This window comes from Cyanistes caeruleus, chromosome 3, assembly GCF_971803275.1.
Source record: "Cyanistes caeruleus chromosome 3, bCyaCae1.hap1.1, whole genome shotgun sequence".
NCBI lineage: Eukaryota > Metazoa > Chordata > Aves > Passeriformes > Paridae > Cyanistes > Cyanistes caeruleus.
Window position 1 is genome coordinate 24,658,375 of NC_141703.1, and position 25,059 is coordinate 24,683,433.

Genomic DNA, 25,059 nt, shown 5'->3' on the forward strand with positions numbered 1-25,059 from the left:
ACCTGTGTTGGGTTAGCTTATCCTGTCCTGGTAGGCAAGTGGTCACAGAGCTAAATGAGCTGTATGAACCCAGCTGGCTGTATGTTAAAAGAAGAGAGGATAAATCTATTGTGCTGTATTCCCCTCGTGCAGGGACTTCCCAGAATTGTACAGAGATTTTCTTCTCTGTAGGCCAGAAAAGAGCCAGACACTGCTGAGTAGCCCCCTTGTAAGCTGGTTATCAGACAGTTTGTAAAGTCAACAGTCGATATACTCCTTGATCTCCAGGGTTTTATCAGAGAAGTAGAATGAGGTCATTAATTTCTTGTGGTGCCAAAGAGGTGACGTAATTTTACATTATCCACCAAAAAAACCACCCTTGAACAAGGCAGAGATTTAGAACTAATACCTTCCTCTTAGCTGATTGTATCTCTGGGTTTGTGTGGACTAGGAAAGATTGTCAGAATTACTAGAAGTCTTATAGTTAATTGCAGAGATCAGGGTTTGGGTTGCATTTTTAAAAAGGTTATTCTTTTGAGTTTGAAATTAGAATAACTGGGAAGAAAGTTCCCCTGGGGCTGGACTGTGTGTTGAGGCCAGTTACCTTTAATGAAGAAACTCAGAGAAGATCAGGGTTTCTAGAACACATTTTACCTAGTTTTATTGATTTTTTTTTTCAATTTTGACCATTTGAAAAAATCATGAAAGTGGATCATGAGTAGTTGAGGCCCTGATAAATTACTTGAGCACTCTGAACCAGTGCCAAATCTCTTACAGAAGGCCCAGAAATAATACTGAGATTTTTGGTCCCCTGTAATTATGTGGAGAGGAGATGCAAAAGCATTGACGCACTGTGGGAGGATGCTCATACCTTTTAGTTGTGTTAGCTGAGGATAGCTATTAAACACTGCTTCAGTATAATGCTGGTACTAACCTCACTTTTGGATCAGCTGCTGGAAGAAGTGCAGAGCTGTTGTCATCAGGGAAAGTCACAGAACAAACAGATTCCTTCACCAGTCAAAAAGATGTCTCACAAGTGACTTGGCTGCTGGATCCCTGTTACACCTGCAGAGAAGATGAAGGAAGACATAAACTTTGTGATCTTTCTTCCAATGCCTCATTTAGACATCAGGCTGGCTAGGAATCACATGAGAAAGTTTGGGGTTTTTTTTCTTAAGTACTTAGTGGGAGGTAAAGGTCAGTTTGTATGTGCTGACTTAGAGAATTTATGTATTTAAACTCTTTCTTGTTCTGTCATGCAGTGCTGTGGCCAAAACTGGTTTATGGACCTGTTTTCTGTGTCCAGCTTTCTTGGCAAAAATCTGCTTCTTCTTTGCTGTGTGTTGCAGAGTGAATAAAAGCTGGGAGGTATATTTTTCACTCTGTACTATAGTCCCTTTCCTTCATGTTGTTGCAGAGGTCCCATGTGATTCCAGCAGAGGTTTTGTCACCTTCTCAAAATGTGAGAGTTAGCCAAAGATTTTTAGCATTGCTACAAGGAGTGCTGCTGTCCTTGCTGCCTTTCTGATACGCCAGTTAGATCTGGCCAAATTTATCTTCCTGAATGCTTGCCATACTGCTGTGATTTGAAACTGGGATTAAATTTCTTTGGTGTTCAGTCTTTCTTGAGTTTGAGTGAAGGCAGGCATCCCTGGGGTTTGTTACTGAAGGTTTTAGGATTTTTTTTTATTTTATTTTAATTTTTTCCCCAGATGACAAATAAGTGGAGCTGATATTTGGGCTGGGACCTATCCTGTCTTCTTATGTGTCCACAGCTGCCTGGAAGTACTCAATCCTTCTGGGTATTCATTCAGTTATTATCTGTGCCTTAAGGGTTGAATATGAGGGCTACCAATGTGATAAAAGCTTGCCACTTTATTTCCTGGTTTTAACATTAAAAAAAAAAAAAAGTGCATTATTTTTTCTAGGGACATTTTAAATGTGTTCCTTTCTGAGGGAAATTGCATTGTCATCTTCATTCTGTGGCTTTTAAAGTCAAAAGTTTGGTTGATTGCTGTCCATTTGGAAAATACTAGACAGATTCTATTTATCAATTCAATTCAGGGGACATATAATATGTCAAGACCACTTCCATGAACTCTGAAAATAGGAGGTCAAGACATTTGGTTATCATTATGCTTTCAGGGAGGATTGTCATAATACACACTGGTAATGTAGTTGAGATCAAAACAGACTACAACTGCTTTAAGTATTTTTATATAACTAAATGCAGGTCATAAAATTATTGTGTTGGTAGCTGTGGTATCTTTACAAGGCTAGATAAGGTTGACCTTCAGTTCTGTTGTCATGTCTGAGAAATCTCAGAAAACAGAGTCAGTCAACAGCTTCCTTTCTTTGGGACTCTCTCACAGGATGCAAGAGGCTCTGCTGTGCTTAAGAGAGGTGATCCCATTTTTGTAGTGCCTTTGGGCTCATTGCTAAAGAGGCTGTTGTTAGCTCTGATGCCTGTAGTGGGTGACCACACAATTCCTAATGAGACAGAACATCTGATACTTCAGTGAGAGTCTGCTGTCCAAGTAGCAGCTATGAAAAACACCTTCAATCATTGTCATTATGAAAAAAACCCCAAAACAACAATATAGTCAATATGTAGTTTTTTTCTACATGTTTACCTCAATAGGCCACGCTTCATTCACACTTTTACTGCCTTGAAGGTGGAATAGGGAGTGAGTAAAGACTGGCATCTGCATATTAAGAGCAGTCCCTTCCTATGAACTTGTGACACTTCTGCTTCTCCTGGATAATGGGCTGCTGTTCCTGCTGCTGCTAATATTCAGAGGAAGCCTACCAGGTTCACTTCTGGTGTCTAAATTAACTTACTCAGTGTCTGGAAATAAAGACTTGATTTGAATAGAATTGAATAGAATTCAATCCCTCTCTCATTAAGGTCTTTATTTTTCTTTCATTTGCTTCCCTGTTATTTAATCAAATTGTAGCTGGAAAATATGTATTGTCTATCCAGTGTTTACAGATTGTACACCATTTAAAGATTTAAACAGCCTGTTAGGTGAAAATGACCCTTTTGTCTTCTAAACGTTTTGGGGGCACATTTTAATATGCTAATCCTAATTTAATAAATGTATCTCTTTGTTCTCTAATTGCATCCAGACAGCTTGATGCCAGCGTGTTGTCTTTGCGATTTGCTGCACCTGACCAAGGTGCTTGGTGAGACACACGAGGTGATGGTGGGCTCAGTGAGCTTCTCTAGAAGAAGCTATTATTTTCAGTTCTCTTCATGAGACTGAAAGAGGCTGCCTGAAGCCTTAGGGCTTCTGGAAATTTGGCATTAATTTACGAGAAAGATCATTTAAACATTGGCAAATACAGCCACTCTTGGAATAGAGAATTAGTTTAATGTTATGCTCAACATTTTTTTTTGCATTGTTTGAGTTTACTTTTCATTCCTTCAACCCATCCTTTCCAGGATAATTTCACTCCCTATCTCATCTTCCCAGTTTCCAATAAAGGCCTCAGCCAGGGTTTACCACAATCAGTAACAATTAGTTTTCTGAGAGAACTACTCCAGTTCTAGAGCTACACATTGTGTCCCATTTCTGGCTCTTCTGATGTGTTGTATTACATGACAGGTTCCAAGTATCAGCAGGTCTAACATTTGATTCACACTGATTATAATTACCTGCAGTGTTTGGACAAACAAAACTCTTTCGTCAGATCAGAAACTTTTTCCCATCTTTGACAATAAGTCTGTAGGTTTGCTGTGAAACTGCCCCCTTAGTGTGGCTTTGTCTGAGTTGGCATAAACAGACTTGTGCAGTGGTACATTTTAATGCATTTGGAATTGCCTCAGTCGTACCAAGTGTGTACAGATAACGAGCAGAATTTGAATAATGTACCCTGCAGTGAGGAGCCGTATAGTCAATCGGGTGACAGCAGTCTTGATTTTGTCCCGTGTTCCTCTCTGGCAGGAGGTCCCACTGATTGGCATTTTCTGATGTCCAAACCACATCTCTGATTTCTAAGGTGGTACCAGCTCTGCCTTAGAGCCGTGTGAAGAGCTGCAGTCCTGCTGCCTCCTGTTTGTGCTGTCATTCATGCTCATCTGCTATTTCTGTAGCTCCTGGTTATACCCTTGCTGACTTGGCTTCACATTTTCTTGTTTCCATGTAAAATTTGACAAGGCTGCACCTTATCTCTTGTTCCTTTCCCTCCTACAGAAAGCAATGACAGAAACTGTCATTCATCCTGAATGGGGAAAGCTGCTGTGTTTAGAGCTTTCTATGAATATTTAAAGCTATTGCTTGGTGGCTGTTGATCATTTGGTAAAAGCTAGTCTTTGAATAAAATGCAGCAGAGAACAAACTTTTATTTCTTTGGAGAGTTGGGGATGGGAGTGATGTTTCAGGTCCTAGCTGTCAAGTGTCCCCCTTGCTCTGGGCAGTGACCAACCTAGAGCAGACTTTGAAGCAGATGGCCCCTGTCAGATATCTGTTACAAACAGCTCTACAAGATGCTTAGGAACTGTGGGTGATATTAGGGCAGTAGCCACCATCTTTGGTGTTTATTGGGGATTTTTTTTTTTTTTTTTAATGTTAAGAGTTTTTGTTTGTTTGTTTGTTTTTGGAAAGGTAATTACATCAAGCTTTCCCTAAGACGATCTACAGAACTGTGTTTTAGGACAATTTTTATTGTGTAATAGCAAAATATAGAAGAGTTCTGAAGAGCAAAAAGCTTAACTTGGTTCTTTCTTTAAAGCTCTTCACCTCAAGGCTGCCCCAAATGACATCTCCCAGTCTGTTCTCATATCTAGAATTGGCCCAATCCAGGGGCAGCACCTTGCACTCATTGAACTTCATGAGGTTAATGTGGAAAAAGTTATCTAAAACCACTAATATTTTACAAAGAAAATTTGTCCTCACCATTTTAAAGACTCAGTGATGTTTAATTTGAAGAATCCTAGTCTGTTTTGCCATGGAAAATACTTTTCTCAATACAATCTGGAAGCAGAGAAAAGAGGAAAAAGATCATCTTGCAAGATACTGAACACCATACCTTGGTCCCGTCTACCCAGCAGCTTCAGGGACAGCAAATGGTAAAGGTGTTGTGTCTGCCTTCCCAAGAGGTCATCATCATCTCAGCCTCCCCTTACCTCTCACTAATAGCCAAGGAAAGCTGGTCAGACCCCATCTCTGCTGTCTTTTTTCCTCGTGTGCCTCCATGTAACCCCCTTTGTCTGCTTGCTTTTTTGTTTAGGTCTGGCTAATGGACAGTGTTGTTGTGAAAGTTGATTCAGTGATTGCTGACATTAGCTTTAGACTCTTTCTTAACCTATGCAGCTTCACAGGTATGACACAAGTTACAGAAGCTCCTTCAGAATTTCTTGTTAACTATTAATAATAGTTGTTATTTATGTGTTTACCCTGTAATGGTTCTTCAGTGTGTGCAGCCAGAGGTTTATTGGTTGCTTTGCAGACAAGTTAAGGTTTCGAGGAAGTGTTTGGGAGATTGGAAGGGTGTTGCTTAGTTGCTTGATTGAACCACAGTGAGCTGTCATAATCTAGATTTTCATCAGAGTGGCATCTGATAACATGTCACATAACACATGGTGATTAGCTGGAAGTAGCTGTTTTTCTTTCCCCATTTATTCCCTGATGTGGTTTGTCACTAGAATTTGAACACACCAGCCCAGTGGTACTGTAGTTCACTCTCCCATGTTTGCAGGTGTTACTGCTAGGGTTCAGCTTCTCAATTATTCCTATTTCATTATTCCTATTGTGTATGTCCATGGTGCAGAGTTTGTATTTTTATATTAGGGGAAAGCCAGACTAGTTCCTATAGTCTTGCCCTATCATTTTCCAAAAAGACTTCCTTTATTTTGGAAAATCCTAGATTTTTATTTAATCCGAGTCTCTCTCAAAGGTTTTTACCTTCTCAGAAATTAAAATGCTGTTTTCTTCTGACCTTAGGAGATTTTCTTCCTTCTCTTTATATTATTGCTAGCTCTGCACTTTAGAGTGGGGGTATTGCATTTATGATACCTGTTTTGGAAAAGATCAAACTGGATGTGATGTGGCTCTGCACCTCTAAACCCTAACCCTAGTGATTCTTGCTTACTTGACTCATTTCTGACAAAGCTTGAAGACCACATCTCTTTTGATCAAGGGGACATCTTCTTTATACCTTGTACCTTTCCAGAGAGGTGTTGGGGTTTTTTAAATACAGTGCTAATTTCAGTTGTGTTTTCAATGTCTTGGGCAGTGGAGGTGATAATTAAAAAGAGAGGTTTGAGATCAGGTTAGTAACCAGGCAGAGAAATTGGCATGAAGTGACAAAGGAGGTTAGCTATGTTCTTTGTGTGAGCGTAGTACACCATGAACAGCTCAGGACTTGATGTGATATTCTGTGCTGGTGCCTCCAAGTAGTTTTTTCCAAAAGACATTTTTGTCTGGTTTTGATCCACAGGCAAACAAGAACATGCATTGACCTTTCCTGTGATGATAAACTAATTACTGCCAAGAAATACTTATTCCTCAGTACCCAGGTGCAACTATCTGTACAGGCAAATTATCCAAATGATCCTCAGCAAGGATTTTGGCCCAAGCCAACTAGCATTTCCCAACTACTTTTTCCACTGATGAGGAATTGCCATGGTCCAGGGCCTGTGCCCGACAGGCAGGTTGAGCTTTGTCTGTTTTGAAGCCTGAGAGTGCAGAGGCCATCTGATCTCAGAGAGCTTTTCTGGGTGTGTTTAAACATCAGGTGTAGACTGGAGCTGTTAAGAGCTAGAGGAATTTCTGCCTTTGTGCTAAATCCCGTGGTCAGGAACATTCAAGGTTTACCTCTGCCTGAAGAAAGCTGCTTGTTGATCATTTCTACCCAATCAGCTTTAAAATGCTACTGGTTTGATGACCACAGTTTGGAAATATGCTGTGAGATAACACAAGAGCCCTTCCAGAGCAGCTGTAGATAGAGGATATTGTTATGGTGTCTGTAGCTGCATAGCCACAGCTATTGTGAATATACAGTGTTTTGAAGTGAAGCTGGCATGATGCTGTTGTGAGACAGTATTTTTGTGCTTTCTTTATGAAGATTCAAAATCCATCAGTTACTTTACAGTATGTTTTTATAGCTGATTTTGCAATGTAGTAGTCATTATCACCATTTTTAATCTCTTGACCCTTCACATCTTGTATTGCTTCTTGATGTGACGTTGCAAAGGAGTTGAACATAATGTTTATAAAATGCTTTGAAGATGAAAAGCTCCACAGTAGGTTTTTATTATTACCAGAGGCAAAGTGTTCAGGAGTGGCTTAATATTGGACTGTTTATTTCCCAAGAGATGGCTTTGTTTTGAGAAGTGCACATTATCAGTTGAGTTTTAGACAAAATTACCTTATTTCAATTCTGAATATAAATAAATTGGCAAACTTTTTTATGGTTAGATTATTTGCATTAGATATTTGTAGAAGAGCAGAGCATTTATGATACTACCTATGGCTCTGTCTTTAGCTTACATTTAATGAAGCTTTTTTTAATGTATTTGGCTTCTACTATCCGAAGTATGTTGATTCCAGACATCCTTATATATCTAGAAGTTGCAGTATTCTGACAAATACATGGTATATAGATATATTTATTTGAGAAAAGTATATATATACGTATCAAGATATATATTGCTCTTCAAAAATAAAATAAATTTGGTATGTGAACAAAGGAAAGTGGTCTGCATTCAGAAATGGTGATGTTTTATTAGGGTTTGGTTTGCAGGCAGTTTTTCACATGTTCAACCTACCACATATTAAAAACCTGTCTTTTTTTTTTTTTTAAAGAGTGCTTTAGCTATTTCTTGAATCATTTTTATTTCCAGCCTCTATCTACATCATAAACTGATTGTACAGTGATGAATAAAAAGAAAAGTGAGCTGTTTAACAGTTCTCGAGCTGCTGCTGTTTCTGGCGAGGTAGAGGAGGAGGCAGTGTCCTGCCGTGGTTCTCTGTCCCCCTTGCCCTTGCAGCAGGTCATCACTCCCACCCAGCAGCCTTGTTCTGGCAGAGCTGTTTTGTGGTGTCACCTCTGGGTGTTGTGAGGCAGCTCTTGTCAGCGGAGGGGTCGCTGGGCTGCGGCCAGGCACCGCATCCCTGCGCCCTTGAGCGGGGTGCCTCGCTCCCTGCAGCTGCAGGAGCTTTGGGCTCCTGCCTGACACTTGCAGAAATCATTGTGGAATTTGCTGATTCTGCCAGACACAACCTAAACACTTGTTCCCAAGTGCTGCATCCCATCAGGACAGCTGTCGGTTATGAAAAACATGCAGTGGCTTTGGTCCGTAATAATACAGCTTTGTTGGAGTATGGCAAGCTTACAATAATCTGGGCAATACTATGAAGCATTACCCCCTTGCTCAGCCTACAGGGAGCTTTATTCCCCCGTGCTTCAGTTAAAATGTTCATTTATTGTTGTCATTAATGTCAGAAATGGGGAGGGAGGGAGGCTAAATTTTCCCTCCATACTGTCAGTAAGGATTAACTGCAAATGCTGGGCAGTGCTTTCAAAATATCCTGACCTATTTACACAACAAAACTGATCAGAACAAAATAATTCTGGTCAGTGGCTGAATGCTGTATTGTGGCAGCTATATTTGGCAGTGAATTTTCTCATCAATTTTCCAATGTAGACAAAAACCAGAATGCTGTAGAAATTTTAAGCATTACAAGCAGATAATGCCCATACTGAATAGCTTGTTTCTCCTGTTGCCTTTTGGGGAGAGGGGACAATTTGGCTGTAATTCTGTTGGAACAAATTCTTATGAAGCAACTGACAAAAAAGCATATGAGTAGATTTATCATTCTGCCATGTGGGGTAATAAACAATTACATCATTTCCAGCAAGCTGCAATATATACCTGTGAGATGGTGGATCTCTCTCCAAGGTATAACCTCTGCAAAGAAGCATTAAAAAGAGAATTGTGACAGACTATAAAAATTATTGGCTTCCTGCTTGGATTTTATTTTTTTATTTTGTAACATCTGTAGTGGATACTTGCAGTTACCTCCTCATTTTTATGTGGTATCCCCTAAAGAATGAATTGAGAGAAATTTTTCATTTTTGCTATTTGGACAACCATTCTATATTTCCTGGGTCACAGATTCTTGTTAGTTTGGAGGATAAAATTGCCTGACATTCAAGATAGGAAATACCTCTTTCTATCTTGCATCTTTATTCAGTTTCTGAGAATACTAAAATGAAGCCTTTTTGAACCTCTCTCTTTTTTTGTTTTCCACACTTCCTTGTAGTGACAGTCCCAATGCTGTCCATGAGGTGGAAAAGTGGTTACCACGGCTGCACTCGGTTGTCATAGGACCTGGCTTAGGTAGAGATGAAGTTCTGCTTGAGAACACTAAGGTAATGTGCATACTGATATCTTGTGTCTTTATGTTGAATTGTATTAACCATTCCTATATTTTACATCATTACACAAATGTTCTTGTTATGGTTGCTAAATATCAAATTTAATAAAATATTGTTGACTGAAAATTAGTTTCTATCCATGGTCTTCATTGTTAAACTGTAACCTCCAGTCTGAATTTAAGGCACCAGTATGGTTGTTCTGATTTGCTTTTGTTTAGCTTGTGAAAGTCACTAATTAAGAAATAGGTGTTGGCATATCTAGATAAAAGGCTCTGTGTTTCCCTAGGTGCAAAGCACCAGTAGTGTAAGTACATAAATATGGATTTGAGTTCCTAATTTTTGACAGCTTGTATCAGATGCTCCAAGGAACAGGGATTGTGTCCTCTTGCAATAAGAAAAAATACTCTTAATTATAAAATGTCGCAGATTTCTACTTTGGATAAAGAGATAATCCTATTTTCTGTCAAGCCTTAGTGGAGAGCTGAAACAGGAGATTAGATAGTTTTTTAGTTTAAATAATATATACTTAGACCATCTTCCCAATGATAGTTTGTATTACTGTCAACACATTTTTGTGTGTTTGAAGTGTGTCTTTCAGACTAACGTCAATCTAATTTTGTACAATTTAATTATTTTTTTCCTGAGCAATATTTCTGGATTAATCAGTGGCACTAACAAGTGGAATTAATATAATTTACAGAAATGTTGACAGTTACAGAGTAAAATCACAAAGCAGAGCAGGAAAGAGACTGGAGGCCACACTCTCCAAGTGTTTAGAATACCTTGAGAACTAAGAATGGTGGTTTTGCTAGGATTTTGTTAGACAAAGTTGCTATTGCAGATTCTTGTTTCTTTAATTTTTTTGAAAGAAAATGTATATATTGACACATAAATATACCTCAAATACATATGTATGACACAGAAGTACAAAACTAATAAAATAAATTTATGACAGCTGATGAAGAAATCAAGTTGTATTATAAGTGAAAAATTTAAACAGGTTTTATTATTTTTGAAGACTTTTTTTCAGAAGTTTTTTGGGGTTTTTTTGGCAGAAAAACTATTTGAGACAATTCTTTATTTTCTTGGCTAAAAAATAAGTTTGTTTTTTTTCCTTAAGGAAAACAACTTTAAACAAAAGAAAATAAGAATTCATTTAGAATATTTAAGATAATCTTCTTTTATGTCAGAATTCCATCCAGGGTTTGTGTGCTTATCTGTACTACAGAAGTATCTGGAAGATTTCTTGATTGTATTTTTTTCCTCATTGCTAAAAATGATATTGCTTTCTTAGTGAATTGCAAGCATGCTTTTACTTCAGTTTGCATGTCCCGTGTCAGCTAGATTAGAGTTAAAGAAACAAACCCAGCCAATAAAGACAAGGCATTTGGAAGTTAGTTCATGCTAAAATATCAGGGCACATTCATATGAGCTGTGGATCTGGCCTTATTAATTGCAAGTCACATTAAAACTCAAGTTCTTTGTCTGCCCTGTAGTTGTGTGAGTGTTCATTAGTTACCCAGTGCTGAGGTTTTTAACCTGCCACTGGGGACAGGTGAACCCTGGCTGCCTGTCTGAGGAAGAGTGGTTCTTCTCTGTGCTGAGGGAGTGCTGAGTCTCCCTCCTTCAACATCAAATTTTAAGTGTCAAGAAAGAAACCCAGGAGATGATAGCATTGCTATTTTAAACTTTTATAGGAGGCTGGCTTGGTATAAAGTTTTCTGGTTTCCCTTTAAGCTGACTGTGGCATGTGCTGTAGGTGCTTGGGGCTGGGAGGAAGGTGAGTGTCTGCTTTCTGGCCAGGGTTTTGTGTCAGAGTGGTAGTGATGGTCAAATATCTTCCCTCTGCCTTCTTCTGCCCCATTAAGGTGCTGAGGCATCGTGTTCTGGCATCTCTGTAAAGCTGTTTTTGTGTCAGTTCTTGTCAGTATTGTGCCAGCACATTTCCAATTAATGTGCTTCTCCAGTCATGTGTTTGGGCTGCTTCTCTCTTCTGAGCATTGAGAAATTAAGAAATTAATTACTAGTGCTGTAACCTTCAATTTCTGGTATATGGCCAAGAGACAGTGTTTTGTTGTGGAATAGCTTGAGTGCTTGTTGACCAGATGGTACATCATCTCCAGATCAAAGAAGGCTTTGCTTCCTCAGCATCTTTACTCTGTCACCTGCCTCCCTCATTCTTAACGCCTGCACTGCTCACTGTGCCATTTGAGCTCCTTTCATCAGTCGGATTTTAAAAAACCCACCTTGTGATCAGTTTCCTGTGATTTGATTTTTTTTCCCTTGAGCACCTTGATACTCTTTGAATACATATTTACTGGCTTCCTGCAATTTTGTGGGTTTGGCTGTAATTCTGTTTACAAGTCCTGTTACAAGAAGCTGCTCAGCAAGTTATAGCCTTACTTTATAAGAAGCACTTGTGTGGCTCTGTGCCAGAACCCTCACATGGTGTTACTAGCCTGCTTGGAGCTGATGCTCTGTTAGAGCTTTCTAGCCATGGGTTTGTGAGACCAGGAGCTGCAGCTTCAGAAAATCTCCTAAAGAGGGCATTTCTTATGTCCTGATAGCTGTACACCTGGATCTCTTGCAGATGTGGCAATTCTAGTCTCAGCCTGGTTAGACCTTCCAATTCCAAAGCAAATAAGCAGTCCAAGCAGCTTCTCTTCAAGAGAAAAGAGCAAAAACACATTTCCGCTCTCCTTCTCAGCTCTGGAGTGTGCAGATTGAAGCATTTCTGCTCCCCATACTACTTCAAGCTTTTGAAATGCTGTTACCATATCTAATGTGAAAGTTTGCCATGATGTCAACTTTCTTGTAGGGAACATCAGGCCATCTGTTTTTTCCTTTCAGTGTCTGTGATTGATTCTGGCCAGAGATACCAGTATGCTATGTCACTGAGTTCAGCTCAGTTGGAGTGCTGCTGCTGCTGGTTTAGCCTGCTGAGAATGACTTTTGCTATGTGGAAGCAAGGCCAAGATTCCTATGACTGTCCTCTGCTTAGAAGCAGTGCATTTTCAAAGCTGCTGGATATTCTCCTTTTTTTCCCCACAGCAGCAGTGTGTTATGTCCCTATCATATCTAGCAATCACGATTTACTTCATTCAGCTGTTGTGTGTGTGTTTGCACTTCTGGCTTTACTCTGATCTCATTTGCCTTCTAGGAGAAGCTTGGAAGTAGGGAAATTTCTGCCTGTACCATCAAGAGCTGTTTCTTGGGTATGTGAGAGAACTGGGTTCATCTGCTGCAGGGTGATGAGTGCAGCTTCCGAGAGGACTTTGTTAAAAATGCAGTGTTCCTGCAGAGCCTCCTGGGCAGAGAGCAGGCCGTGCTGCCTAATGCTCCAGATGTTCTGCATTCTGCTGACACCTTGCAGTTAGGCAGTTGCAGGCTATGTCCTTCAAGTTTCCATCCTCTTATCATCTCTGTTCCTCTTTTTCTTCTGCCTTTGAGGCCAGATGGGCTGATACAGGATTGCTGGGGGAGTAGCAGTTACTGTCGGGATCCCTCATATAAGTGTTCATCCTTATGAAGAGCCCTCTCCTTATCTGAACCCTTCCACATTGGAATCTTCCTTGCTTGTCCCTGGGTTCCTTGCCTCTCTCCTTGAAGTGACAACACCAAGTCCTAGACTCTGGTCTTCCAGATTTCCTATGTCTTGCTTAAGTCAGAATGCTGTTTTCAGCAGAGCATGCTTGCTTTCCTCCTGCAGGAGATAGGTAATGATTGATGGCAAGAACAGCTCAGTGTCATTCAGATTAGATGATAAAATTGACTGGGTTCTCAAACCATATGCTTGTTCCTCTTGGTCAATTCTCAGTCTTTGTCTTAGCTTCCAGAACATGTCAGGAATACCAGCCTGGGATTTCTTTTGGCGAGGCCCTGCCTAGCTGCTCTTTGTGCCTGTTGCTGTTTTTCTTCTCTCAGCCCCCTTGCCCTGCAGTGCATCCCTCAACCAGTCATTTGCCCTTAAAGATCTCTGCTATCTCTTGGGATGTAAATTCCAGAATCTCGTTTTCCACCCCTTGTGACATCATCTTAAGGTTGTGTTAAAATGTCTTGGCTGTAGTTAACATCTAGATGGTGAGAGAGGTTTGGGTCCTTGTCACGGATCATCTCTATCAGGTGTGCTCAGAGAGAACCCTTTTGACATTTTCAGATGGGTGGGTTCTCAGTTCCACCTTGGCAGAGGCATCAGCCTTTCTGTGTTTGTTTAGTTGGATTATTTTCCCCATTTCAAGCCTCGTGCATTCAGGATTTAGGTAAGACTTCACAGCCATAATAAGGTGTGAGAGTGGGACCAGGTGCTTCTACACTATCTGCACTAGTTTTTTAGCAAGATCAGTAAAACTGCAGAGTTCAGGGCCACCTGTTGTTACCACATAAATGTGTTAGAGTTGAATCTGTCACTGTGGGTCTTAAAAATGATTTTCCTCTTTATATCTAAGTAGCCATCTCAGTTCTAGTTGTACCACAGGAGTAAGACAGCATCCCAGGTGAATGTTGCAGGTGACAGATTAGTATTGCTTGGGGTACCTGCAAATACAAACCAGCAGAATGTATTATTGTTTGGAGTCACTGCTCATGGCAACTCAAATCAGCAGAAGAATTATTTTCTGGAAACTTCATTCTGTAGTGTGTGTCATGTGCATTTGCTTCCTCCCTGTTTATATCCTTTGGAGGTTCTTTCTGTGGGGGTTCAGCAGTTCATAAGGAACAGAAGTAGCAGCAAGGATATGCCTCTTTGTCTTCTCAGCCCTCAGCTAGGAGGAGGTGAGGAATCTTGTGTTTGGGGTACTGCAAGGGCAAAATCCAGTGGCATATATGTGTGTGCTGTCAGCCTTCACCCAAGGCCCAGCATTGATGCATATCACAAAGAGAATCCAGTGAAAAAATGATCTCTAGTTAGCCAAGCTTCGTTGCTTTCAAAAGGCCTGATGACACTCAGAATTTGTGGATGTTGTCACCTAGGGTGGTGCAGTTGCTGGGTTAGGATGCAGGTCTTTGTGGTGATGTTACTGGTGTGCATAAAGCTTGGGAACTCCGTCTCAAGGCAGAGATAGCCTCTTGGGTGTGCCAAGAAACTACTGCTGCTTGTGCTAAGAACTGTTAGCATTCTGTGGCTTCCTCACAGATGTCTTGATTAGAAAAATAGTGTTTGAATATATGCTAACAGTACCTTAAATACAGGTTTATGCAGCTTGCAAACAGAATTTATTTCTAATATGTGTAATGGATCTTGATGGAAGTCATTTACAGTGAAGTGGGTTATTTAGTTGCTTTCTGCATGTAGGCTTATATTGTTTAGCTTGATTTTGATACTCAAAAGCATTTGTAAGCAAAACACTGGTATTAGATGTATTTTCAACTTTTTCTGAGCTCGTTCAGCTAGAAACCCTAAAAACAAATTGGCAGTGATAAATTCGGTTCATTAAGTTAATTTTAAGCATGACAAGTTCATTTTAAGTTTATGTTTATTTAAGACAAAGTGCCAAGAGCTGACCATGAATATCTTAAGCCAAATCTATTTAACATAATCAGATATAAATTGGAAACCTTGTAGAGTTTTCATTGTGAGTGCAAGCATTCAGTGAATGAGAGCATGAGAAAAATTACTGCTTTTATTTATTCTGATGTAGATATCTATACTTTGGATTGCAATAAAAAGGATTAATACTTAAAAGTGGATTTTCATTTGTTTAGGGCTGAAATGTGTATATATAAATGTAGCTTCTCACTGGTCTCTGGTTGACCATGATTTTGGGGGAGCATAGGCAAAAGGGAGTGCTCTGGATTTTTTCATAACTAGGACAGTATTTCAGGGGCTTTTTCTTTTTGTGTTCAGGCATTACTTTGGCTTATGGCACTTCTTTAGGAATTTTGCATGTGATTGAAGCTGATATCAAGAAACTGTTAGTTGTAGTTTTCCTCCATGCTTAAGGCAAGTGATCTAATTTGAATTCAAAGAAGGAATCCACAAATGAGTAATTCTTTTTTTTTTTTTGTTATGTAGACAAGAACAGTTTTGATTAGCTGCTATCTCCAGTGTCTTCAGCTTTGTTAATTGTAACAGCTTCTAACATATCCCAAAGCACTTAATGAGCCTGGTGGTGTAGGGGGTTCTCTTTAGAGTCCTTATCACACTCTGCCTGGCTTAAGTGAAATATTTTGCTGTGCACCTGAAAATCTGTGTTGGAAAACAGGGCCTAGTGTGTGGTACTGCAGCTAAAAGACAAAAGGCCAGCATAAATTGAATGGAGCATAAACCACGAGATGAAGAACCTATTTGTTCCAGAGGAGGGATATTCATCTCTGTTATGTGACTCTTCACTCACAAGTGGTGGTCTTTCCTTGATTCCTTGAGGATTGAGGGTTTAGTGGAGCGAATAATGAATTAGTGGTAGGTATGTGTACATAAATACATAAAGTAAAACTCGGGCAATTATGCTAGTTAAAGGTGATTTATATATAGATCTTGTCCACAAAGAGAGATTTTCATTGTCTTTGCTGAATTGTGAAAGGAGGATGAGGCTTTGGATCAGGTTGCAGGAATTAATAAAAGCACTTTTAAGAGACAACTGTATGTTTTAACCAGTGAGTCAAGAAAAAGCCTAAAACCAGTTTTGAAATTTCTGAAAATATGGCTCTAATGGGAAGAATCTCAAACAGTAGAACTCCATTCTTAATATTTTTCAAACTTCTTGCATCAAATAGAATATATTAAGGGAAGCTTCTCCCCCCTGCCAGCTATGACTGTAGCCTTGAGCACAGCCTGTGCCTGGGATATTTGCCTGCTTCTAGCTGTGCAAGATTACAAATTCCTGCTTGCCAAGCCCATTTTCCAGGCATCTCCACCAGAGAGCTGCAGCCTGACCTCTATTGCAGCTGAGTCCCTGCTAACTCTGCATTTATCCAGACTTGAAGCAAGCAAGGCAGAAATGCTTCCTAGGGCTTTCAGTGCCTATTTGTAGGAATCGATTTGCAGCGTGTTGGGGTGGAACTTATTTGTTCCTCCCGGTCACCTTGGGGAGGAGGATGTGTGGAAATGCTTCTAGCCGCAGCATTTACAGGAAAATTTTGGCTCTTTTTTCCTTCTATCTCTCTGTTTCAGACAAAGCTATGGATTCAGGATTGCTGGATGAAAGCAGCATCCATGCAGAAAATACAAGCAATTTTGGGTGGCATTTCAACAGCAGTTTCTGATCCTAGATTTCAGGAGAGGGTTCTTTGTAAAAGGGATTGGCACTCCCAATGCCAGGTTATGCACATTTGCATGTCTTTACCAAACCAGAATGTGTAATTACATACCATTTGCAGTGGAGTGCACTTTCAGTGGGCTGAAGGCACTGCTTCCTAAAGTGTTTGGATGCCATTTTGGTCAATACTGTCCATTATTGTGGCATGTTAAGGCTTGAATTTCTTTACGAGAACATGAATTAGACTTTTCCCAAGAGTGGGTCAAGACATGACTCTTAAAGGGACTGAGGAAATCCAGTGGTTTTTTGCTGGTGTCAAGTAAAGCAATCTTTCCTTTGCTAGGTAGAAAAATGGCAATGTGAAAATTAATTACTGTTGTAATAGATTGATAGATGTTGCTTTATGTATTCTGCTAATCTGGTTTTCTGTTCATTTCATTAAAATTCAATCTTATAATTAAATGACTGGCTCTAATTTCCTGATTCTTCCCTTTGTAAACACCAAATGCCAAAGTTTTGTGTAGCTGAACTAGCTCATGAGGAAGAATATAACTAGTGATATAACTACTAATATATTAAAAGTCACTGCAGGCATTCTTCTGCTAATCCACATTTAATTAAGAAAGCTGAAAAGTATATCTCAGGTGTGACAAACCTACATAATTTTCTTTTCTGTGGATCTGTGGAGAACCACCTTTTGTGCTGTTGCATGTGGGCAGCATAAATAAGGATGGGTGTTATTGCTGGCTCGTGGACTTGGGTGGAGAAGTCCAAGACTGCAGAGTTTCTCTCCAAGAGGCTGTGTGTACTCACTGAGGGAGCATCACCTGTTCTCTGCCCCTGGGGCCTCAGGGTGGCTGTTCTGTCAGGACTTCCATGGCTGAGAAATATAATTAGGGAATCCTTTGCTTGTACTTTGGAGCTCCATAGCAATTTATTCCTCCCTCAAATGTTCTCCACATGGCTGTTTCTTACAGCCAGTGGCTCTCCTCAGCCCCATTCCCTTTTCCATAGTACTTGTGGAAGCATTCAGGAGTCTTGGATGTCCATATTAGAATAGCACAGGTGAATCTTGTGTTTCACAGCACAGCTGCAGGCTGTCAAATGGTTAAATCATACCATGCTTTTCTGCATTACTCTGTTCTCTTTCAGCAGTATCCTGTCCATTTGTTCCTTCAGGCTTCTCCCTCCTGCAGTCCTTTCCAGCCTGAATAGTTTTGCTTTTCTGTGTGTGTTGGAGGTTTTGTGTTTCAGGGTTTTTTTGGGGGAAGTGTGGTGGTTGGTGTTTTGGTTTTGTTTCGGTGGTTTTGCTTTTTTTGTGTTTCAGCTTTGTTTTTTGGATTTCTTTTAAAGATTGGAATTTGGGTTTGGGAATCTGTTTTAAAACTCCCATGTGAAAATTGGGATAGGAAACGGATTTCTACTACAATGAATGCGTTGCATTTAAGGGAACAGTTTCCATGATAATTTAAAAAAATAATTAAAGCACAATAATTTTTCATCCTTGCTTTGTAAATTTTTGTAATTACAGGAAAGAGTTACCTTTCCTCAGACAGACCAGTGGTTTCTACTTTGGTAGACACAAGTTCTTTTTCAGTTCTTACTGAGTAGGTTGCTTGCGTAGAAGTCCTGAATAATGAGTCAAAGAAAAAAGTTTTTTTAGGAAATCGTGTATTTCAAGAGTAGAGTAGGAGTAGATTCAGGTTAATTTTACCCTCTCTGGCTTTCTTCCTCTCAACCACCACTACCAAAAACTGCACTGACTGAATTGCTATTTTGGGCAATTCTAAATGTCAAGTATTTGGTGCTGCTAACAAATGATGATAGCTGTGAGAGAATTTGTCCCATAGAACATCTTCGTGGGATGTGTGAATCTCAGGTAATTTCCTCTTTGGCTTAATGAGCATAGAAGCTACAGATTTGTTGTTGTTATTAGGAGAGGAAATCCTGTTACAGATTTGTTCTAGCACAAGTACTGCAGTCTTGCAATGCAGTTAATCATCACTGGTTTTAATTAGAGGGGGTTGACACCTCTTTTCCTTTTCTCACACAAACGTTGAATCACTATTTAGCCAGCTGATACAAAGAAGAATATCTCTAGCAAGAGATTGCCCAAACCCCATTATTAAGACTCAGTATAAAAGGTAAGACACTGAATTTTGGCCCTGGCTGTGAATTGCAGAGGAAGGATCCAAATTTCAGTCCTTGATATCTTAGCTACACAGTGTGGCTGTAGGTCATAAGGTTGGGTGAGAACAGTGTATCATCCTCTTCTTCTCATCACTGTCCTCTCTGCTTTGTGACTCATGCCAAGGTTTCCTTGTGAGTCCAGTGCTTCCCTTTTGGATGTCCTGGAGGGCTTAGGGATCAGCTGAAGGAAATGCTCCTGCCTTGCTCCAGGCTGAGCCACCACTGTTGTAGTATAATAATACATTCTGTGCACAGAAAGTTTGTCCACTGGGATATCCTGGAGCTAGAATCTTCAAAATCTTAATATTCAAAATGCTGTTTGAAGTGAAGGGGTGATGTCTAGGGCTTATCATTGATATCTCTATGTGTTGCTGTTCACTTGTCATTGGTGTTTTGATTTCAGCTTTTATCTTAGTGACATTTCCTAATACTTTTAATTGTCAATGTTCTCTTCTAAATCCTTTCCCATTGAAATAACTGTTACATTGGATAAAACTGAACATATGGTTTCTGCTCATACATGGAATTCTATCAGGAACTGTTAAATAGGTTTTGGTGTGAAAGCAGAGTTAGTCTGAGCTGTTTTAACAGGGCAATTAACAATGAAGATTCTTCTCTATCTACAGGTATTAACCAAAAAAGTCCATGTCAAATACCAAAGTACAAATACAGCTGAAAATTGACCTCTGCTTCCAGGAAAAAAATACTGCATAGAGGATGTTGCCATTATTGCCATAAACTCCTCTTAATGAAAATATTTTAAGTTTGTTTTTTGTTTTTTTCTAATACAGTATTTGCAGAAACAGAGTGCTTAAAAGTGGGTTTCCTCTCACCTAATTCTTGGTATCTAAAAATAAAAGAGTAAAGTTTCTCTGCACCCCCTGTGACAGCTGAGGAGAGACAGATATGTCTGTTGGCTATTCATCCCACCCTGAGTGAGGTGTCTGAGCTGCATGGGATGAACTGCTCTCCAGTAGTCCTGTCCACAAGCACTGGGAAACAGGGGTTCTTCCATGAATGTTGTGTCCTTCAAATGTGTGGCTATCTTAGGGGGTTTCCCTGATCTTTACTGGTTTATTTCAGTTTTGAAATCACCCCTTCCCTCTCCAGAACTTCCTCTCTGAGGTTCCTTGTCTATCTCCAAAGCAGTTTATGTCTGGGTTTAAGGAAGGAAGAGGAAAGGAAAATGATTGGGCTAGGGGCTTTGTTTGGTTGGTTGGTTTTTGTTGTCTGGTTTTTTAATAAAAAATGAACTTTTGAAATAAGACAAACAACTTTGTATCCCCTGATTATTTGTTTTATAAGGAGAGGAAGAACAAGCAAAGATCATTCAGTATGTTAGATTAGAAATTGACACCTCAGAGACTTGGTACACAATAAAAGTTGCTTGCCCAGGAGGTTTTACTTAGCAAGGTGAAATTTCTCTTCAGAGTAGAGGTCAAATGTTTCAGGATTGCAAAGGGTGTGCTAGAGAGGTAGGAACTCCAAACACGATTAGGAAAAAAATGCCTCATTTCTCTGAAGTGTACCAGTGATCTGGCCTTCCAGATGCTGTTTAGCTGTAGGTACACTTTGTAACTTCCACTTTTTTTAATCTTATATATACATTATTTTGGTACACCATGGATCTTCAGGATTGCTTATTTAGGAGAGAGCAAGAGATTCCAGTAGCCAAGATGGCAATTATGAGGAAACATGAAAAGGGGCCAAACGATAACCGCCAAACTTCGGCTGTTTTGGGAACAGAACTTTGGCAAAATTCCTTCCCTGGATTGCTTATAATGCTTTTAAGAGAATAGTTCAGAAGGATAAGGACTCCTGAGATCTGGTGTCTTCCATCAGACTTCCTTACTGACTCTGTTGGGGAAATCTTTAGTTTTAGAAAATCAAGTGTCATGAAAGACTGGCTTACTGAAGTTGACATACTAGAATAAACTGGTGATTCATATTAGTGGGAAGTGGAACAGTAATCATTTTAAGTGTGCTGAAGGAGTTTGGTGAAGCTGCTAATGTACAAAAATATTCTGATTATAAAGAGTTAGAAAACCGGGTTGCAGTAAAAGGTATTTGTACCTTCAGAGACTGGGGGAGGATGATCTTGCTGAGGTCTGGGTCTCAGAGCCCTATGATAGCTAATCAGAAGAGCTTAGTAAAGTTCAAAAATAATTGGGCTGTTGGATCTATAACATTCATTTATACAAGGAAAATACAAACAGCAAAACACAAAATCTGGCTGGTAGATCAACAGCCTTGTTTTATTGTTACAAAGTGAGCTGAGTTAAACATAATTGTAAATGAACTTAACACAGCAGGGGAAAAGCAGTGCAGCTTCTGTGAAGGAAAACTGAGCTGTGCACATCTGTGCAGATTAACATGAATGAATTAAGAAATTACTCTCTCATACATATCTAAAAGCCTTGAAAGTAAGGTGCTCTGGTTTTCAGAATGCCACAGTTAATTCTAGGTATGCTTTAAGACTCCTCACACAGCTGTTAAGTATAGTTACTAATAAATTTGATTACTTTAGCAGTAGCTGAACAGTATGAGTTGTGTAAAACTTTTGACTGGTTCAGAATTATTCAAGTAGCTGAGTGTAAGAGAAGACTCTGTGGTGTTCCCTAGGGATCTCAGAGGAGGTGGGCACCTGGCAGTCTGACACAGCCCAGGTTGTGCAAGCCTGTGTAGAAAAGGTCTCTGTTCTCCAGTAACATCTACTGTAGCCACAGCTGTGTGTTGAGACAAGTCCTCACACAAGTGTCACGCTTCCAAACTGCAAACAGTGCCCGACAAAGAAAATAGAATGGAAATATTTTCCACTGGTATTGGAAAAGTCAGTGTCAGGTAGTAATGTTTGTGAGGATATGTATAGGTCATATGTCATAATTTACAGGGAGCAAGGTGGGTGGTGTTTATTTTGACCACTGTACAAGAAAAGAGGGATGTTCACTCTCCTGAACGTTAATTAAAAATTGCTTCCTTATTCCTTACATCATGTCTTGCTAACCTGTGTAGCTCAGTGCCATATGATAGCTAATCTGAAGAGCTTAATAACATTCAAAAGTAATTAAACTTTTGGATGGATACCATGCCCTGTTATCTTATACAGGAAGAAGATAAAACCTCCAGCTTCAAAGATGAGTTGCTAATAACCAACACTGAAAAAAACTTGACTGTTGGTCACTGCTCATTAAAAAACTTGAGGATCAGTCATTGCTGCTGCTGAATTAGGAGGGAGAACAAGGGCAGACAGTCTGCTCAGAGATACTGCTTGCTGAAAAAAAACACTTTTACAAATGGTCTATTGTCTGGGCCACCTTGGTTTTGCTTTCAAAGCATAAAACCTCCAGAACCACAGATGGAATGACATCATGCATAGTGCTTGTCTCAGATGTTCGTTTGTATATAAACTAATACTGCAGTGTAACTGTCAGCAGCAAAACAACTGAAGCGAGTATTACAGTTATTGGTTGATTTCTATCAAGACAGTACACACTGGGATTTTTGGCTTTTTTTATTTGAAGATGTATGTTTACTATGTGTGATTTGTGTTGGCATTACAGGACTCCTACAGAGGCAGAGTGAGATTGTTTGTTTGTTCGCTTACTGTGGTGGGTTGACCCTGGCTCTGGCTGAATGCTGGGTGCCCATCAAAGCTTCTCTATCACTCCCCTCCTCAGCTGGACAAGGGAAAGAAAATACACCAAGAGACTCATGGTCATGGGTTAAGATAAAGACAGGAGTGATAATTCACCAGTTACTGTTATATTGAAGTATGCACGGAAGACTCAACTTGGGGAAATTAATCGAGTTTTATAACAAATCAGAGTTGGATAATGAGAAATAAAACTAAATGGTAAAATACCTTCCCCCCACCTCTCCCTTCTCCCCAAGCTTATTTTAATTCCAAAATTGTTCATTTCCATGCTCTCAGTGGTGCAGGGGGTTGAAATGGGTGCTCTGGTCAGTTCATCACATACTGTCTGCTCTTTCCTCCTTGGGGGAAGGACTCCGCATTCTTCCCCTGTTCCACCATGGGGTCCTTCTGACAAGAGACAGTCTTCCACAGACTTCTCCAGTGGACTTCCCAGGGACTGCAGTTCTTCACAAACTGCTCCAACATGGGTTCTTCCCACTGGGATGCAGTCCTTCAAGAGCAGAGTGCTCCAGTGCTAGCTCCTCTCTCCATGGGGCCACAGGTCCTGTACTTTACATTAGTTTGCAGAATATAACAGATTTTTTTCTATCACTTTGTAAAAGCAACTTACATGGTCAGATTCATTGTATGAATTTGGTTTGGATCTTACAAGATCTAAATTAACAAGCATCTTAAAAGTATCTCCATTTTTTTGCAGGGTATTATAGAGAAATCGAAAGTGAAAGGAATTCCTATCATTATTGATGCAGTAAGTATTTTCTTGATTTCATTCAGTAGCTTAGCATTTAAGAATCTCTTCAGTAAATGTTTTCCTTACTGTGTTTTGCAGGATGGACTGTGGCTCATTTCCCAGCAGCCTTCTCTTATTCAAGGCTACCAGCGAGCTATTCTTACTCCAAACTATATGGAGTTCAGTAGACTGTATGAAGCCATGGTGAGCTGTTTGCCTTTTTGGTATTCAAGTATGTGCAAGTTTAGTCTTTTTGTCCTTGAAAATAAGTAACTTATTACTGGTTTAAGTATTATGTGCTGTTTCTTGTATGTGAGAGAAACACTCTCTGGGTTTTTATTCCATGGGATAATTGCCACAGCAGTGCATATTCTTTAAATGAGCTCTTCTTTAAAGAAGGCCTGCTCTCATCCATTTTTTAACATTGCAGTGGGTATAGAGAAAAAAATATATGGAGACTGATGATGTTGCCTTCCCTGTCCCCCCCCCCCCCCCATGCATGTGTTAGAATATGTTGTTCTAGTAGCAAAACATGTACTGTGTATGGAATTCTTGTGTTGTAGCTTAGAGACCCCGTAGACAGTAGTGATCATCATGGATGTGTATTAAGACTCAGCCAAGCCATGGGGAATTTGACAGTGGTGCAAAAGGGAGAAAGAGATCTTATTTCAGATGGAGAGAAGGGTAAGTGAAGCCTTCTGCTTTTCAGCAGTGTGATTGTTCTGTTCTGTTTGTTTTCATAGTCCACTACAATGTATAGCAATTGGCTGTGTCCCCTGAAGATTGGAGGGATTGCTGCCTTTGCAGATCACCTTTACATGACTGTGTAAATTGATATTTTAAGAGTGCAGTTAAATTTATTTGCTGAAAAAAAGTTGCTGATTTTATTTCACATTTATAGATGTTGTGTTTTACATTACATGGGTATTGAGAAATTAATTACTTAATCTTCGTGAACTGCTGGGAAGTTCTGATGTGGTTTATGTAAGTGCAGCTGTCTTTGCTAAATTGATACAAAATAAAACTGTTAGCTCATGATGTATCAGTGTGTTGTGAGAAGTGAAGATGTCTTGAGGCTCATGCCCTGCTCAGTTCCTTGGTGCTGCAGATTAGCATGTACGTATATGACTTTACAGCAGCCCTGAGAAATTAAAAAATTAACTCTAGATTGCCATTGCAAGAGTCTCATACCAATTTGGTTTAAAGTGTACTTAATAAAATTGGCTACTTGTCTGATACTTGTTATACTGATCATTTACTGTGATCAGTATAAAATTAATTCATGAGTGCCTTCGTCACTTTTTTCCTGCATGGTCTTATTTCACATACATAACAAGCAGCAGCTCTGCTTTTAATTACTTGAACTGCTAATCTCTGATAAATGTTTATGCTGCTTCAGAACTGTTTTGTATATACAGTCAGTTTTTCATTACTGGGAGCCATGGAAATGCTTTATAACAGAAAAGCAGATGTAATATGACAACTGGTTTGTGCAGAGCCACCTTCCACACACCCCCTTTTAGTGCAGGTACTGTAGCAGGCTGTGCAACAAGTGGGACCTGCAAGCAATATGGTCACAACTGTGTGGAAAAGGACCTTCCTCAGGTAGTACCCAGCTTTCCCCACAGGAAATCTGCTGTCATATTTGCACCTGGAGCAGACACTCTGGTTACACTTGATTTGTAACCTCAGACAGTCAGGCCAGGCTTAAGGGTGGATGGGCTCTGCTGGAGGATAAAAGGTCTTGACTCCAGTTTATGCCAGCTAGAGAGCTTTAGAGCACTGTAGTTGTCTTCTTCCTCTACTTTTATGTCAGCAATATTCTTTTTATACAGGATTATTGCTTTTTAAATGAACGTTGGGAAGACTGGGTGAGCACTTGAGATTGAGCACTTAATCTAGTATATGTCTGTTCTCCTTGAACTGTT

At 39.8% G+C, this 25,059-nt stretch overlaps 1 protein-coding gene across 7 annotated transcripts in view; it reads left to right on the forward strand.

Annotated features, from left to right (window-relative positions):
• Positions 1 to 25,059, forward strand: part of NAXD (NAD(P)HX dehydratase) — a 52,957-nt gene that overhangs the window by 15,799 nt on the left and 12,099 nt on the right. For all 7 annotated transcript variants that reach the window (XR_015284255.1, XR_015284253.1, XR_015284254.1 and 4 more), the window contains 4 exons: positions 9,249 to 9,357; positions 23,099 to 23,149; positions 23,231 to 23,335; positions 23,695 to 23,815. Coding sequence is in view for 4 of the 7 variants with exons in the window: in XM_086880175.1 (XP_086736301.1) it covers positions 9,249 to 9,357; positions 23,099 to 23,149; positions 23,231 to 23,335; positions 23,695 to 23,815 (386 nt within the window). In the remaining 3 variants the exon portion in view is untranslated. The remainder of the gene's footprint in view (positions 1 to 9,248; positions 9,358 to 23,098; positions 23,150 to 23,230; positions 23,336 to 23,694; positions 23,816 to 25,059) is intronic.